This window comes from Amphiprion ocellaris, chromosome 7 (assembly GCF_022539595.1).
Source record: "Amphiprion ocellaris isolate individual 3 ecotype Okinawa chromosome 7, ASM2253959v1, whole genome shotgun sequence".
Taxonomy (NCBI): domain Eukaryota; kingdom Metazoa; phylum Chordata; class Actinopteri; family Pomacentridae; genus Amphiprion; species Amphiprion ocellaris.
The window spans coordinates 9,606,168-9,622,612 of NC_072772.1; the positions used below are offsets into that span (position 1 = coordinate 9,606,168).

Here is a 16,445-nt window from a genome sequence, read left to right on the forward strand (position 1 = left end):
AGCAGCTCATGTGTCAGTTTGAGTTTAGATAAACCCACAACACAAACGCACGCACGCACGCACGCACACACACACACACGCGCGCATCACAGCTTGTGCCCACACTAAAGGCTTTTTAACAGCTAATGAGTAATGAAGAAGAGTAATGACAGACAGAGGAGGGCGTGAGGGAGACATGGAGAGTGAGCGAGAGGAAGGAAATATTGTAAGTGAGGTTAAAGCAACAGATAAACGGTGACTATGACTCAGTGAAATTGGAAGCGAGGAATAAACAGAGGAGAAGCAGAAAAATAACACAACGGAGAAGCGCCGTGTTTGTGTTTGTGATAATGTCCTGGTAGCATGCATGTACTTAGGAGTGTAAAAAAAAAAAGCAAAGTCAGAGAAAATGAGAAAGAACAAGAGGAAAGTGTGCAAATGGAAATCTTTTGATCAGAACATGAAAACAACAGCAGCTAAGCAGAGAGAGCGAAGAACAACAAAAAGACGTCACAGACAATTACTGTGAACATGGCTCCATTCAGTATAAACACCCTTGTGTTTTGCTAAGGCGAAGCGTAACACTTAAAATCCGCTGTCATCTCCTCTCATGCTTTTCATCTTCCAAATGCCAGAGTATGAAAAACAAACAGAAAGGAAACAAACATTTTTTTTTCCTGTTTACAGTACAGCTATCATGCCCACTGGGAAAACAGAGGTCTTAATGAAACACATTAGACAGACAGAGGCAGTCGAGGCTCTTACTGTGTGAGTGCATACGAGTGTGTTGGTGTGGGTCAGAGTGTGTGTTAAAGACACACAGGCAGCCTTTCATTGCAGTGATGTCAGATTACCTGCGGGGTACACTGCTATTCACTGAGACATACTGCATTGTCTAATAATATTATTCGCTGTTCATTATAACCGGGTCCTGAACAAACAGGCAAGAGAATATTGTGCTGACCCGCAAAACGTATTCACATTAGAAGCAAAAAAAAAAAAGAAAACCTACAACCTTCATCCTCTGCCTAACCACAGCGAGTTAATTAAAATGTTTTTCTCATTGTTACGTTAACAGCTGAACCAGACCAAACACTGCAATATGATGTGGGAGGATTTAACTCGAGCGGCTCCAGGGTTGGTAGTGTGTAAAACCTGCAATAAGACTGTCTCACTCTGTCTCATCTCGCCTGAAGGAGCTGCAGACCCACAAAAAAAGAATTTCATTAATACGAGCTTCAGTGCAGCTTCAGCATCACTATGACTCCCAAAATGCACAAGCATTGTCCTGTTTTCACTTTTACAAGTAGAAGTTTTTGTACACCAGCTGTTGGATCAACATTTTCTGTATTGCCCACTGATATCTTGAGCCCAAACAGCCCTTGATGTTATTGGTTTTCAAACTTAAAACATTCACATTTTAACGCCACTGGCTTTACCGCATCCAAAGTTCTGCTTCACAGTCTTTTCTTTTGATCAGCCTTTCATAGACGTGCAGCAATCCCTGTTGCTCTGAGATGTTCTGGCACATCCAGACATCATCTGACATGTTTTAAGACACAATTATGCTGATATCATTAGCAGACAGAGCAACTTGAGGTCACTGTGCAGTTTTTAGTATGACCGAATGCCTTTGCAGACTAAAACATTTCTCTGACTCATGTTTTTTCAGACATTTTATGCTGATGCTGCTGTATATTATGTTCTACTTTTTTTTTTTTTTTTTTAAGTTTGCTTGGCATTATAATACCAGTGATGTGCAATATGACTGTATTCAGAGTCAACAATTCTCTCTGAATATGATATTGTCCCTTGTTACGCAATCAATTAGAATTTGCTCAGTTGTCTTGTAACCAGAAATACCTTTTGCTCTGTTGCTGTATTTCTAACAAAGGGTCTCCTAACCCTAACCTTTTGCTATAGCACCAGGACTAGTGAATGTAGATTGCTTCTATTACTCCCATCTGCTTTAACATACTGTATATTAAAGGTCCCCATGTTTATTGCACAACTGGGGACTAACAACAACATTTACTGCCCTGAAAAAAATCCTCTCACTTTTGCTAGAGCCATGAGATGTCAGCAGCGGAGTTCTCGACAGCAGAAATGACAAACGGTCTGTTTTATTACAGCACTAAAATAAATCAGATTACCTGCAGATGATGTGCAGATTCATTCCGACATGCTGCATGGTCTAATAATATTGCTTACTTTTGGGCCATCACTGTTGAGGCTAGAGTAAAAATGAAGCAACAGGGCGATTCTTCAGGGAGCATTTACAGCACTCCACATACGCACACAGAGAAACCTATGCAGGGCCAAGAACCACTGGCGATTAAAAGAAAATTACAAAATGTGAAAACAGATGCAATGAAAAGGCAGTCACCCACAACAGCATATGCACATGTACACAAAGAGAAGTTACATTTTGTGTCTGTTAAGCAAAATGTCAGAAACTGAATGTCATGAAGGACAGACAGTCAAAGGCTAATGTCTTTTTCTCCGCTATACAAGTCGGTTTTCTATAAGTGAAATCACAGAGTTTTGGAATTTCTACATTACCTCCACAATGCAAGTGGTTCTATTCATGAACTCCTGCTTGGACTTTTTTCTTGACCTTTTTTTCAAGTGAAAGGCTTCAACCTCCATGATTCCTTTGGAGCTGAAATGCACTGAACATATCAAAGAATACCTCAGCAATATGGTTTCAAAGTGCAGTATGTGCACCACAAGATTTGAAGCTAATTTTCTGCTCTCAATATTCAGTTATAAGCAGAGTCTAGAACACTGAATGCTCACTGAACATGAACCTCCTGCCTCATGTTGCTGTACTGTAAATGTCAACTTGCCACAGTGAACACAGCATTTGTGCACACGAGTGGGTGCCAAAATTTCTGACCCTGTTGTACCCACTTCGCTTCATGCACAGGTCCAGTACAACTAAAACAGTCTGTTTAAATCATCACTGATGCACATGTTGAATATAAACTACTGAGTTACTGCTCTTATCTATCTCCAGAATCTCATTTTCCCCCAGTTTTCTGCTTTTCCCATCACAGCAAACGACCAACATCTAGTGCAATTTAGATCTCTTGTAAGCTAGATACTGTAAAAACTGGTTGCTATGATTAGCTAATGCAAATATATATGCATACACCTGCTGTGTGTGATGACATCTGTCAAATTTACTTGACTGGTTGGCACAAGACCAGCTTGATTCAAGAGGCAGCTTTGAACCCCGTTATCACCATCTATAGATCACAGTTCAGGATTCATGGAAGGTGTAGTATGCATGTTGTTTTCCCACTTGTTCAGACACAAACCCAACTTTAACTCTGGGAAAAAACAGAAAGTAAGAAATATTCAAACTACAGATTTACTGCTAACTGGTGGCTGATAAAATAATGCATAAGGGAAGCTGATATTTAAATGAAATAAATGTGCTATTGCCATGGTATTAGCAGCAAACCAAGTAATGTATCTTGGTGCCAAGAGAAGCTTTTAGGGTGCAGTCACAGTCATCCAACATTAGTAACAGGAATAAACGAAGTAAATCTCCTCGCCTCGCTGGGGTTTCAGATATCATTTCGCTGTATTTTCCCGTGTGGTCATTAAGAAGACGTATTACCATGCAAAGCGTCACCAATACAGATGATGGTACAGCGCTATTATTGAGCATCTCAAATCATCTATAGGATGACTGAGGCATTTAATGAAAGAAGCGAGTGAGGCAAAGGCGTAAAGGAATGCTGTACGTGAGGAAGTCAGAAATATACAGACAAGCTGGCAAATCAATGTGTGTATGTGTCAGAAAGACAGAGAGCGAGAGAGAGAGACTGTGTTTATGTGTGGGCGGGTGCTGCTGAGTTGTAGTTGGCTGTTCCAGGAATCTATTTAATCAAAGCTCCAAGCCTGGATATGTAGAGTGAATGTCAAACACCGATGAACTCTTTGGATGTGCGTGTTTACATGTGTGTGCAGCTAAACCGATGTGTGTACGTGTGTGCCTTGAGGGTCATCGATGTATCGGATCCCTTTCAATTAACAACTAAATCAGTACTCAACCGGCAATTTTCTTGTCAACATGGAAATAAAGGCTTGTTTCTGCTCGGTATGTTTAATGAGACACGCTGGAGGCAAAGCCCTGAAAAACAACAGCGCTAAGAGCTGTTGTGAACAAAAATATCAGTCAATATCAAACTGTAATTTGTCAGCTCATGAAGAGTCACTGAAAAGTTATGTTATAGGGAACTTTTTGAATTCAACTTGCAAGAGTTGTAAAGCGGTAGCAGCTTTAATCACTGAAGCTAAATTTCTTCACATTCCTTTGATTAAACCTGTGACATAGAAGGGAAATACCCCATAAGTTTGCATTCAGGAACCATTATTTAGTTTTGTATTATTAATTAAAAGGAGCCTACTGTAACCTGCAGTTGCTGCCTTTTTGTTCATTCATTCGTATAAAGCAGTGTGAGCAGAAAGAGTGCAGCGGAGATGGTTTTGCTAGAAGCGTGTTACTAAAAATGAGACAACTACTGAGTCTTCCTTCATCTCCTTTATGTTGCCAGTGCTCTGATGATGAATGATGAAACTGGGCTTGTTTCAACACTTGGGGAAACCTCTGAGAAAGAGATACTGGCAATCCAAAAAAAACCAACATCTGGCTCCGCACAGCACCACTTCCTTGGCAGAATGATGCCAACACTGTTTACAGTTTTGATATTGTTTTCACAGCACAGGTCCACTGTCTTGCCTCCTGGGAATATAATCTAAACCACCTGGATTGACTCAAAACACACATCCTCCTAATTGCACGGCATCAACAAAGTTTTGACACAGTTCTAAAGTGTGAGATTTATCCTAAAAGTGGCAAACATCAGCAGCCAACATAAGACCCAAGAGTAAACGATCATTAAAAGCTTATATCAACACAAATGTAGTATTTTATGATGTGAAGAATGATGTCATGGGAGTGTTTTGTCCTGAGTATAGATGCTATTGCATCTCTTAGACAAATTTTGTCCTTAACTTCTAACAAGGGAAAAGCCAAAGCAGGACACACACAACAAGGAGACTCTGACTCCAGCTGTTTGGTTCAGGGAATCTACAAAGACAGTCAGGTTCAGCTTGCATTCAAATTCAATCTGTCGCAGTTAATAATACGTAAACAGTATTGATTTGTGAATGACTGACTATACGTGCAATCTATATTAACTCTAGATGACAAATGAGGTTTTGCATCGCTGCAATAATCAACCACACAAGCCACACACAGCCACACATCATCATCAGAATCCACACAACCATAGAGAACGGAATAGAATCGCTTATCATTGGCCTCATATTTGGACGAATACAACAAATTAGAAGTTTTATCCCACATATTAAGAACCACATTCACGGTCGTGGTTGCATTGCATTATGTCTCTCAGCTCTCACATCATAAACCAGGCAGAACCACCTCTTTGTTACAAATCCTTTTCTCTCCATTTCTCCCTTCTCCATCTGTAATTCACCTCATCACTTTCTGTCTATCTTCATCACGCTCTGTCTCTGCGGATTTTTTTCACAGCACACACACACACACACACACACACACACACACACACACATGTCCACATTCACGTGTGCACCTCAGTGACACACCGATTTGCGTTCTCTATGGACAGAAGTGTCACCACACACACACACACACACACACACACACACACACACACACACACACACACACACACACACACACACACACACACACACACACACACACACACACACACACACACACACACACACACACACACACACACACACACACACACACACACACACACACACACACACACACACACACATATGCATTAGCTGCAGCCTTTGGTCAGGCTAATCCACATGCAATAATTTCTATAAGCCAGTGAATAGAGATGCAGCGTTGAGCCCAGTGGAATAGTGCGTTCCTCTGGGTGAGGCACATGAAAATGACACACACATAACACACACTGGTGCAAGAAAGCAAGACACGCACCACACAGATATATGTATCGATTCACTAAAAGAGACACACGTGTACGCATGTGTGTGCAGGAAACAACAAAAAAAGATTGACAGCAGCAGGATATATTGATGTGTGACCATGGTGCAAGGAAATGGGTTGTATTCCTCAGCGAACAGGGGAAAGCGATGGGGACCAGGGATTTTTATGATCCATTCACGCTTTCTGAATACTAGAATAGAGAGAAACTAGCCAAGGTCAGAGGCAGAATTCCCTATTCTAATTCGGAGCGTTGCTCACCACCCGGAGCAAGAGTCAGGGATTAATTTAGAGATCCATTCACCACGCCTGTGCAGAGGGGGAGAGACGGCGAAACGAGATGAAGAACAGAGGAGAGGAGGAAGAGTCTGAGGAGATGGGGGAGACAAGGGGGAGATGGACAGAGGAGGGAAATAGGGGGAAGGCCAAAGGGATAGATGGAACAAGAGTGGAAGAAAGTGGCAAGAAAAGTGAGGGACAGAAATAGGGATGACGAGAAAGAGAGAAGTAGTTCCGCTTGTTATGTGCAGCCTGCAGAAAGAAAGAGAGCAGACTGTTCACAGAGCATTTCCAAACACTCCTCCTCTTACATCCTAATGCTCACATGAGTGTGTTTGTGTTGGTCTGTGTGTGTCTATACACCTGTGAGAGAAATCAGATAGACAACAGGTAAGCAGACCCAAGCTCTGGTAATGGAGACTGGATGAGACAAAGAGAAGAAATCAAATAGTAAGAGAGTTGATATCTGAGCAGAAACAGACTGAAATAAAGAAAGTCTATGAAAACACAGACGAGAGAAGAAACATATATATGTTCCCTGAAAGAATAAGTCTTGTGTTATGCTGTTGTATACTTTTCTTATTGTCAATAAGGCCCATGAAAAGAAAACCAACATCGCATTAGTCCATCTCTCAAAACCTGTCTCCACTGCCAGTGATTCTGAGCCTTAAGCCCATTCTTTTCAACTAAGGACATAAATCTTTCAAATTGGGTTATAAATGTAGTTACATTTTTAAATAGGCTACTTAATTTTCTCAGACACTGTAGCTTTTAGCAAACTTTACTCTAACAGAAATGAATTGTGGAGTTTTGGGGGACTATTTTCAGCCACAGATGAGCACACAAATGTGGGATTTACTGGAAATAAACTTCAGTGGCTGAGTTAAAGTCAAGAAAGAAACCTGTCAGCCAGATAACAGTGTGGAGTGTTGATCTTGGTGTATAAGTACAGACTGCCTTGAATTTAACTGGGCTATAGTCTCCAGGTCAGCTGTTCAGTTAGTTGGTCAATGTAATCTCATCTGCCTAAATTGCCATTGGTGAGACAATCCCTAGTGTTACCTTCATAATGAGAAAAACGCAACATCAGCAGCTTTCCAGAATTAAACTATTACATCTGACAGCTGGAGGATCACACTACCTGTGAACACAACAGCATTTTCACAACTTTGAACTCAGCCAACCCAGTGCAGACTCCTACATCTAACTTCAACATTTACTGAACATGTACACAGAGTTGACTCCTACCTAACTGACATCATCTTTGTGCCAGCATTTTGTTCAAACAGATGGCCAACAAATCTTTTGTAAACTTTGCAAACAACAGCATGCATATCACTGTTTAACAATCAACATGGCAGATCATCAAAAAATGGCTGGCAAACATGTCTGCATAATTTTTCTCAATAGTTTCTTTTTTTGTTGTGATCAAAAATCTAATAAATACACCAGTCAGCTATAAGTCTGTTTTTTTAATCATCACTTCAGTATAAAAAATAAAGTTAAAATGATATATATATATATATATATATATATATATATATATATATATATATATATATATATATATATATATATATATATATATATATATATATATATATATATATATATATATATATATATATATATATATGGTACAAATACAAGCTTTTCATATTTATTTATTGTTCCTTTACAGGATTAATGCTAGCAGGTAGAGTGTATTCGGTGCACTAGGGTTGATTTTGTTAATTTAGAGATAACATGCAGATTTTTCCCACTTCATGATTAATCAGTTGGTCTGACTTAAGTCCATCAGGATTTGAACTGGTTGACTGCAGCTCTTTTTTAAGGTTTAATCACATTTAATGACATCCAGAGAATGAATCCAGTTGGACTTTAGCGATTCCCAGACTTTTCATCTAACACCAGGTTCATATTTTTGATTCAGAGTAAAAAGCTCTACTACTGAATCAATTTTCAGTACATCTGGCATCCATACATCCGTATCATTCACAGCATACATTGTTTGATCTCTGATCATGTGGTTGCAAAACTATAATCTTTTAAATAATTTCTGGAAAAATGCAAATTTGCTTTTAGGATCTGTTCATCTTAACAGGATTTGTTGATGATAATAAAAACACCTCTGCCCTTGTCCTGTATCATACAGTGTTCCAGTTTGATTTTCCCTGAGCTACACTGGAAAGATCCTCTTATTCCACATTGCCTGATAGTATCACATATAAATTCTCTATCATGTTGTTTCAACTCGTCATTGAAGCTATACTGTGTGATGCTTACACTGAAATATTAAAACTCTAGTCTCCATGTTTTGAACCTTTGTGTCAAACGGATGTATCCTATATCCCTGTGACATTTTTTCCCCCACATTTTCCTCAAAATGAAATTGTCAAATTTGATAACTATGGAAACTGAAGAATATCCAATATGATTCAAAATAAATTTCTCTGGGTTTTAACATGTTTGGCTTCACAGAATGAAGCTGTTTTAATTAAACTCCAAGTAGGTCAATGGGATTTAAGTGGAAATAGGAGTGAGGCCATAGAGAGGGCTTTTGCGGTTTCTGGTGCCCACAGTAACACATCTCATTCAGTCAGGCTTCAGTGCATACAGACTGTAAAACACCTGGATGCTGGATTGTTTTATACTCTGAGCAATAACTATGGCTTTACTCATCACCAACAAATCTTTATCCTTCATGGACATTACAAAGAAGCCACCTATTCATTGTGTACCTTCCCACTTGCACTGCCTAACAGGAATAGATGCAGCATGAGATGATATGTGCAGGTGGGAGGCTGCAGAAGGACAATTAATTTTCCAATTATTGTAGGTTGCGTTAACTAATCTATTCATTCGTGTGGGTCTATAAAGCAGGGGCTGGGAGACAAACAAAGTTGGAAATAGCATTGCACAGTTTTGATTTATGATTATAGACGACTGCATTTGGCTGCTGTTAAATTTTATAATAATACTGCCCTCCAGGGATATTAAATGTCTAAATTTATTTTACTCATGTGTAACGCCACATGAATCAATTACCAGATGATCTTCAAAACCAGACTTCCAACTTTGAAGTGCTCTCTTTGGAAGAATCCCTCATTGAATGCATTAATATAATATTGTGCAGAGAAGTACTGTATTGTTGTATAATATGGTATTGATTTAGCTCACCCTGCCTAGTTAACAGCCCCAGTGGTCGATTTGTTAAAGCTTAATGTGATAAGGAGGTAAAACATTATGACATAATCACTCGAAAATTTCCCTAAAACAAGATAGATGGGCCAAAAGATTGTGTTAACGAGGGGATGTGATTTGATATGATACCTTTGGGGCAAAATTAGCTTTCAGCCATATTCATACCTTCTGGAACACTAAACACATTCACGTTTTGCAAACAGGCCTTCATATTGCTGTTCTTTTTAATCATTTAAGCATAACCACTACACACTGTTCACTAATGTTCGGCCACACTTCTCTAATTTTTTCGTTTTGTCCTTTATCAAAGTGTAAACACATCAAATGGCTTATTCAGAAATGAAATTAAACTTATTGAGAGTATCAGCAGAACCACCGCTGACATAAAAGACGCCGTTGGGAGATGAGCATGAGAAGATTGTTCCCCCACAGGCGCACACTAAACTTCAGTGTGGGATTTTAGATTATAGCGGCAGAAACTAGTGTCACCCAGCAGATGTCAGAAAGCAAATAATCAAACTTCTGTCATACAAGTGCACACAGACAGCCACAACAAAGCTCTGCTGCTGAGAGCGAATAAAGCGATAGCGGGCAAACCAGCAACTAAGGACAGCTCACGGTCCTGGGAGGTGAAACAATAACAGCGATTTGTCAATAGTCTTTTGTTTTGTGGTCTAATATGGTCTGTTAGACCATTTTCAGTAAACTGTACTGACATCAGCAAGCAATGGCACCAAGACACCAGGCAGACTGAAGGAATTTAAGTTTGGAACCATCACCGTACTGCTCAGATCAGAGTAAAATCTACCACCAAGCATCAAAGAAGCATAAATTCAACTTACAGAGGTGTTTTGATGAAAAAAGAGAAGGTCCAGCATTGCAGATTTGGTTATTCTTATTTGATTATTTTTTTTGAAAGACACATTTCTGACAACAAAGATGTTTAATGGCCAAAACTACCAATGATTAATATCATGTAAATGAGCCAAAACTGAACATTCTTTTAAAGATTTTCTTTGATTTCTTTGTGAGACACTGTAGGCCACTTTATATAAATTTTTATCACGATAGTACTTGTGATATTCACATCACACAGACACCTGTAGAATGACGAGGGTTCCTGAACGGCTGGTGACTGGCGGCTGCCCACACAGCCTTGTTAACGATAACTTTCCAGAGCAAACGTCATAGAATCGCTCCTCCAGGTCAACAGGGAGCGTGAAAGATTAGATCTCAACTCCCAGAGAACAGACAGGGATGGTGAAAGATTAGCTGTCATCCTTCAAAAGATCAGAGAGGACCAGAGTACCAACTGTTCCCCTCTGTTCTGAGCACAAAGGGCCCATTTTAAACACTGTCTGCAACTGTTCCCAGACTAATTTTATGGTTGCAATAAGCTACAATATTTTGCGACGGGTAATATTACCTCCCTGCAGATGGGAGGGTTAATGCGAATAGAAAGTCTCGGCCATAACTCTCAGCCAAATGAACCGCCTGACATTGCCTCGAATGCCACACGGTAAGAACTTCAGATTTTTGAAGTGTACTTTCCAGGGTTCAAATCAGCATTTCAAAATGGCAATTAGTTCAACAACTGTTTCAGAAAAGCCAAAGAAATTCCCCCAAAGATAACTCAGTTGCTGCATCAGACTTTGCAGAATAGTAAACCTGCAGTCAGCTTCTTTAAATAACTTGAGTTCCTATTTAAACCAATCTCTATCAAACAGTGAGGGATCGGCTAGACCGACAAACAAACATGGAGAGAAACAAAGAGAGAGAACGCTCGCATGCACTTCTTTCAGCCTCATTCTCAGTCACACAGTGAAACACTTACATGCATTGGTGACTGCGAAGCTGTTGGCGGTCTCTATGTTGTCGACATGTGGCACCAGGTTAAAGGGAGCTTCCGTAGCATTAGGGCTGGTGTTGTGAAGGAAGATAGCTAGTCGAAACGCCGTATACTCCTGATCAGTATTCCTAATGAACAGTCCACCTAGAGAGAGGGACAAAGAGGCGAGACCAGGGGGAGGAGGAGGGCATGACAGAAAGGGAAGGAAGTGAGTTATTGTAGGGCGGAGAAGGGTCGGGTAAGAACGTGGCGAGAGAGGAAGAGAGACAGGAAGAAGGTGAGTAATGCGGGGGAAAGAAAGATAGATGGGGAGGACAGAGGAAAAACAGAGGAGGGGACGGAGAGAAGAAAGCCAAGATCTTCATTAGCTTTGTTATAAAAGGTAATTTGTCTTTCAGCTCACTCTCTGTCTCGTGCACAAACATGAATACAAACACACTTGTGGAGGCTCACACTGCACATTTCATCGACGGCATCTGAGGAGGAGCGAGTTAGAGAGAAGAGGAGAAGAAAAGAGGAACAGCTAAGCTGACAGGAGAGCCGTCAAAGAGATAATGAGTCCGACAAGACATAAAAGAGAACAGAGGAGGAAGGCCAAAACAAAAAGTGTCAGCTAAATAAGGGAGGAGCACGGGCCAGGCACTAAACAAGGGAGAGGGAGGCAAGCGCTGAGGTTCACTGGCTTTTGAAAGTGAGAACATCTCTCTGTACAGCTAAATGAGTGTGAGAGGGGAGAAAAGACGTGACAGGAAACAAAATGTAATAGTACAGACTAAAAACAAAACTCAAAAATGCAAATTAACAGGAGGAGCTTATGAAAATATGTGGGGCAGTGACAGAGAGATGACAAAGGTCTGAATTTTTTTTTTTAAAAGCTACACAAAAAGGGCTCATTTAGTGGTCATGTGATCCTCTCAGGGCATTCTCATATAACATGTAGAATCCAGAGAATGCCTTTCTCTATTACTTGAGCCTGAGGAAAGATATTGATAACTGTAATATAATACGAGTAATTGTCACAATCAACTCAACTAGATCATATGTGATATAGATGGGACACGTATTTACCTTTAGAGAAGGAGAAAAATAAATAAAACACAAAGTCAGCATGTATAGTGAAACCACTACCAATAAGCCTCCTACTGAAGAAGAGTGTTGTAGTTTGAAATGGCCAATCAGAGATGACAAAATAACCATAACAGAGCCATAATCAATATATTGACCAACATTCACAGAAAAGCTTCTGGGATTTAAAGATCTGCTCCAGACATGGTTCAAAACACATCAAAATAATATGATCTGACTAATATTCTGTCTGACATGAGCTTTCCACACAAAAAAAGTTTAATTACCTGGTTAAGAATTCTCAAAATGATTGTAAAGCCCCCTATGATTTGTAAAAAAATCTTCATTTCAAAAGTAACCACTAGTTTTAAAACTCCCACTTCATGGTTGAGGTTCTCATCTTTTAACTTGAAGTGTCCATATCACACTTGTGTAGGTTGCATGTTGGACTTCATTAGAGTCCAAAAAACTGCAGATATGACGGCAGTACATACAGGAGCTGAACTGAGATTTAAGGTGAGCAAAGAAAACATTTTCTCTCTCAGAAGATGAATGTGGAAACAGCCCTCTAGTGTCAAACTCTGTACAAGCTTTACTCTGCACAGTGAGGCTCATACATCCATAGGAGGCAACAAAACTGATATGGAAATGGAAACTTTTGCATAGGACATATAAATTGTGACATTACTGCCATGTTCAGAGTTCGTTTTAGCATGAACAAGGGTCCTTCTCTGTATCTAATGTTTTCATTAACTGAACAGATTTGTTATTTGCTGTGTTGTGGAGCTCAGTGTTATCTGTTGGTAATGCTAATCACATACATTACTTCTGCATTGCTTCAGAAGTGGAAATAAACTGATGTGACTTCGCTTGAACTGAATTAGACTCAGTTCAACTGAATTGGATTACACAGAATGAGACAAGCTTTACTGCTTTGGGAGAGAGAGAGAGAGAGGAGGAAGGGAGAAAAGATGACAGAGGAGGAGTCGGGAGGCAGAGCATATTGAATGAAGCAATTGTCAATACATGTCACTTATCTGTGTGTCTGCATGTGTCTTATTCATTCGAAAAGTTCCCTCTTTGTGTCTCTTACAAACAATAACATGACCTTTTGTAGATCAGTCACCAAAATCGGGCATTAAGACACATGTATGTCTGAGCCCTTACAGCTGGAGTTTATGTGGTGCGTCTGCACAGCTCACAGTAACTGGTTTTACAGAAACAGAAAAAAAATCCACCCAAAAATGAAGCTGAGACAGTTTGAGAACGCTGAACACTGTCTTATTCATGATTAAAATTGGTAATTTATGATCGAAGGATAAGAATGTGGTGTCGGTTTCAGAGTAGAATTCCACACACATTTCTGCACTTCAACGAAATGAGTCTCAACATCTCCCAACATGACACGTTATTGCAGCAGTTTCGTCAAGAAATTTCACAAATATTCTCATCTTCACCCGTCTCTCTCCTGCACACACACCTTTGTACAAAGGAACTGTCTGTGCTTCCACTGAATTACACTTGTGTGCAATGCAGAGATATGCAAATGACTCTTCAAGTAAACTGGAGAGCCAAGTGAATGATCATGTATGTATATCGGAGCGTTTAAGGCGGACGGTCACTGGGAGGGAAGGAAAGGAAGCAGGTGTGTGTTTGTGCGATGTCCTATACAGAATGTATGTGCATGCAAGCATGTTCTGTCTGTGTAGATGTGTGCACCGGAATGCCGTGCAAGTGCATAGCAACCGCCCCCATGTGTGATTTTATATGACCGCATGTGCACGGTGTACAAGCACACATGCATGCTTGTAGATCAGTGCGAACATGTGTGTGTACCAAGCAGAAAATATTTAGCGCATTAAGTTTATTGGCAGCTGTAGGGAGACAGAGTCAAGGAGCCGAATCTCATTATAGGACCTCCCAGCTGCCCCCCACCAGGAGTGATGCAGTGCATTCATTATCACACACCAGCCTGCATGGATGTGTGTGTGTTCATGTGTGTGTGTGTAAGAGAGAGAGAGAGAAGGGAGTCCATGCATGTGTGGTCCACATGCACTGAGCAAACCAATAACTTTATCTCTGATCTATTAGGAGGGTTGAAAGGCAGGCTTATCCCGCACTAACACGGGGTAACAGAAAAAGGGCAGATAGAGCGAGGGAGAGGGAGAGAGAGAGGGAGAGTATGTGTGTGTGAGAGAGAGAGAGAGTGAGAAAGAGAGAGAGAGAATACTGCAGTGTCTAAACACTGAAGAAGACCAGAAGGGAACAAAGCTCCCTGAAACATTCATGAGCCCAGAACAGCTTTTAAAATGCATGCAAATACAGTGAAAGTGCAGACAGAGTGAAAGAGTTTGTGTGCATTTATAAACCATCTGAGTCACAGCAGAGAAGGAGAATATCTTGGATAGATAAAGCAAGAAGGAAAGGATGTACATAGAGAAAATGTTTCTATACTTGTGTCTCCTCTGAATGAATTTCTTGTGTTTTACTGTTTGTTTTGGAGGGTGCATCCTTTTTTTCCTCCACGGTTTCTGCTGTCCGGTAAAATATGTTCAATGTGTCAGATGTGAGTGTCCGTGCGTAAAATCAGTAATCCTCCAACTCACCTATCTGCACTGAGCTGGGGAAAGCCCCTGTCGCCAGCCCCCAAAGGGCGGAATACACCCCGAGAAAGTGCCAAGAAAAAATATTAATCCTCATTTTTTCCTTTCCTTCAATCCCTTCAGAAACTGTTGAGAGACATCGAGAGAGAGAGGGGAGATGCGAAAGATAGAAAAGGCGTCAGAAAAAGGGGAAAAAAAGAAGAAAGATGAGAGAGAGAGGTTTGTTTCCCCCGTTTTTGCCACAGTAGTATTCCTATTCCATGGTGGGTTCGTTGCGTTTCTTCCCCCTGCAGTGTCCGCTTCAGGAGAGAGCTGTGAGTCCGGTGCACATGTACAGACGGGGAGAGCGAAAGAGTGGGGAAACTCGCTAGAATGATTGGCGATCTGGGAGAGCAGTCTGCATGGAGGAACTGGACATGCGCGCCCCGGTTCGCTCTCCCTCTCTCACTCTCTCTCTCCCATCACCCTCCCCTTCTTTCGCTCTTTCTCGGTCTGTCTTTCTTTGAACCCCTTTTCTCCTTTACATCCCTCACTTATCCTCCCCCGACTATTGTTTTTTTTTTTTTTTTTTTTTTTAAATCGTGGTGTAACAATGTCCATGCAATTAATATGGTTTGGTCCCGCCGAAGAGACCCAAACGAGAATCCCTTGGAGTGTCCATGCGTTTTTACGCACACTTCGCTTGACAGCATTTAGCCTGACATAAGTCATATTTATATCTGTCACCACTCTCCTCCGTTTGTGTTTTAAAATACACCCGTGTCTGCGCTCAGGAAACAAAGTCAGTGACAGAGAAAGTGCTTCAGCTGATGTGGATGAAAAATGGATCCTGCTGATTTGTTGTGTTTGGATTGGTGAGGCAAACCAAAGTGGGGATGAGTGACAAAGAGCTTGTGCTTGCGACTAACTAATTGCATTACAAGCCCAATCCATCCCCACGCAGCGGCCCACTCCGCTGTCACTGTGTGTGTGTGCATATATGTATGTGTTGTGCGTCCCACCAAGGCAGCAGCCTTCAGGCCAGCTGACAGAGGGAAACCTCAGGCCGCCTTCAGCTGCGGGACGCTGATGGCGCCCTGGGGACCCGCTAAAATCATCGTTATCTGAACGTCACGACCTCATGAGCGCAAACATCTGGCCGCTGAAAGGAACTAAACACACACACGCACACGCACACACAAGCAAGAAAGACAGCGTGATGATTCAGCGACACACACACTGATTAAAGCGCAGAATTATGAGATGTTCTGAAACAGCAAATGAGAAAATAAAACGGTATAAAAGGAGTCGTACACTCTGTCTGAGTGCGTTATGTTACAGCCGTATCCCGCTCAGAGTCGTTTAATCTCGCCTGCCGGTAGCAGGTCGGTAAAACTGACAGACGGTGTGGGATCGCGTAGTTACACGGTGGAGAGCACAGTTTCATTTTTCCAGATGG

The 16,445-nt window shown here is 41.0% G+C and overlaps 1 protein-coding gene across 8 annotated transcripts in view; it reads right to left on the reverse strand.

Moving 5' to 3' along the window:
• gria4a (glutamate receptor, ionotropic, AMPA 4a) overlaps window positions 1-15,584 on the reverse strand; it is a 108,293-nt gene extending 92,709 nt beyond the window's left edge. For 2 of the 8 annotated variants that reach the window (XR_008602208.1, XM_055011972.1), the window contains exons 1-2: window positions 15,011-15,583; window positions 11,325-11,483 (exon numbers count right to left, since the gene is read on the reverse strand). Coding sequence is in view for 7 of the 8 variants with exons in the window: in XM_055011972.1 (XP_054867947.1) it covers window positions 11,325-11,483; window positions 15,011-15,104 (253 nt within the window). In the remaining variant the exon portion in view is untranslated. Of the gene's footprint in view, window positions 1-11,324; window positions 11,484-15,010 lie in introns of all 8 variants that reach the window. The other 6 variants (XM_055011971.1, XM_035951070.2, XM_023276417.3 and 3 more) reach the window with 5 other exon arrangements.
• Between the last annotated feature and the right edge of the window lie 861 nt (window positions 15,585-16,445).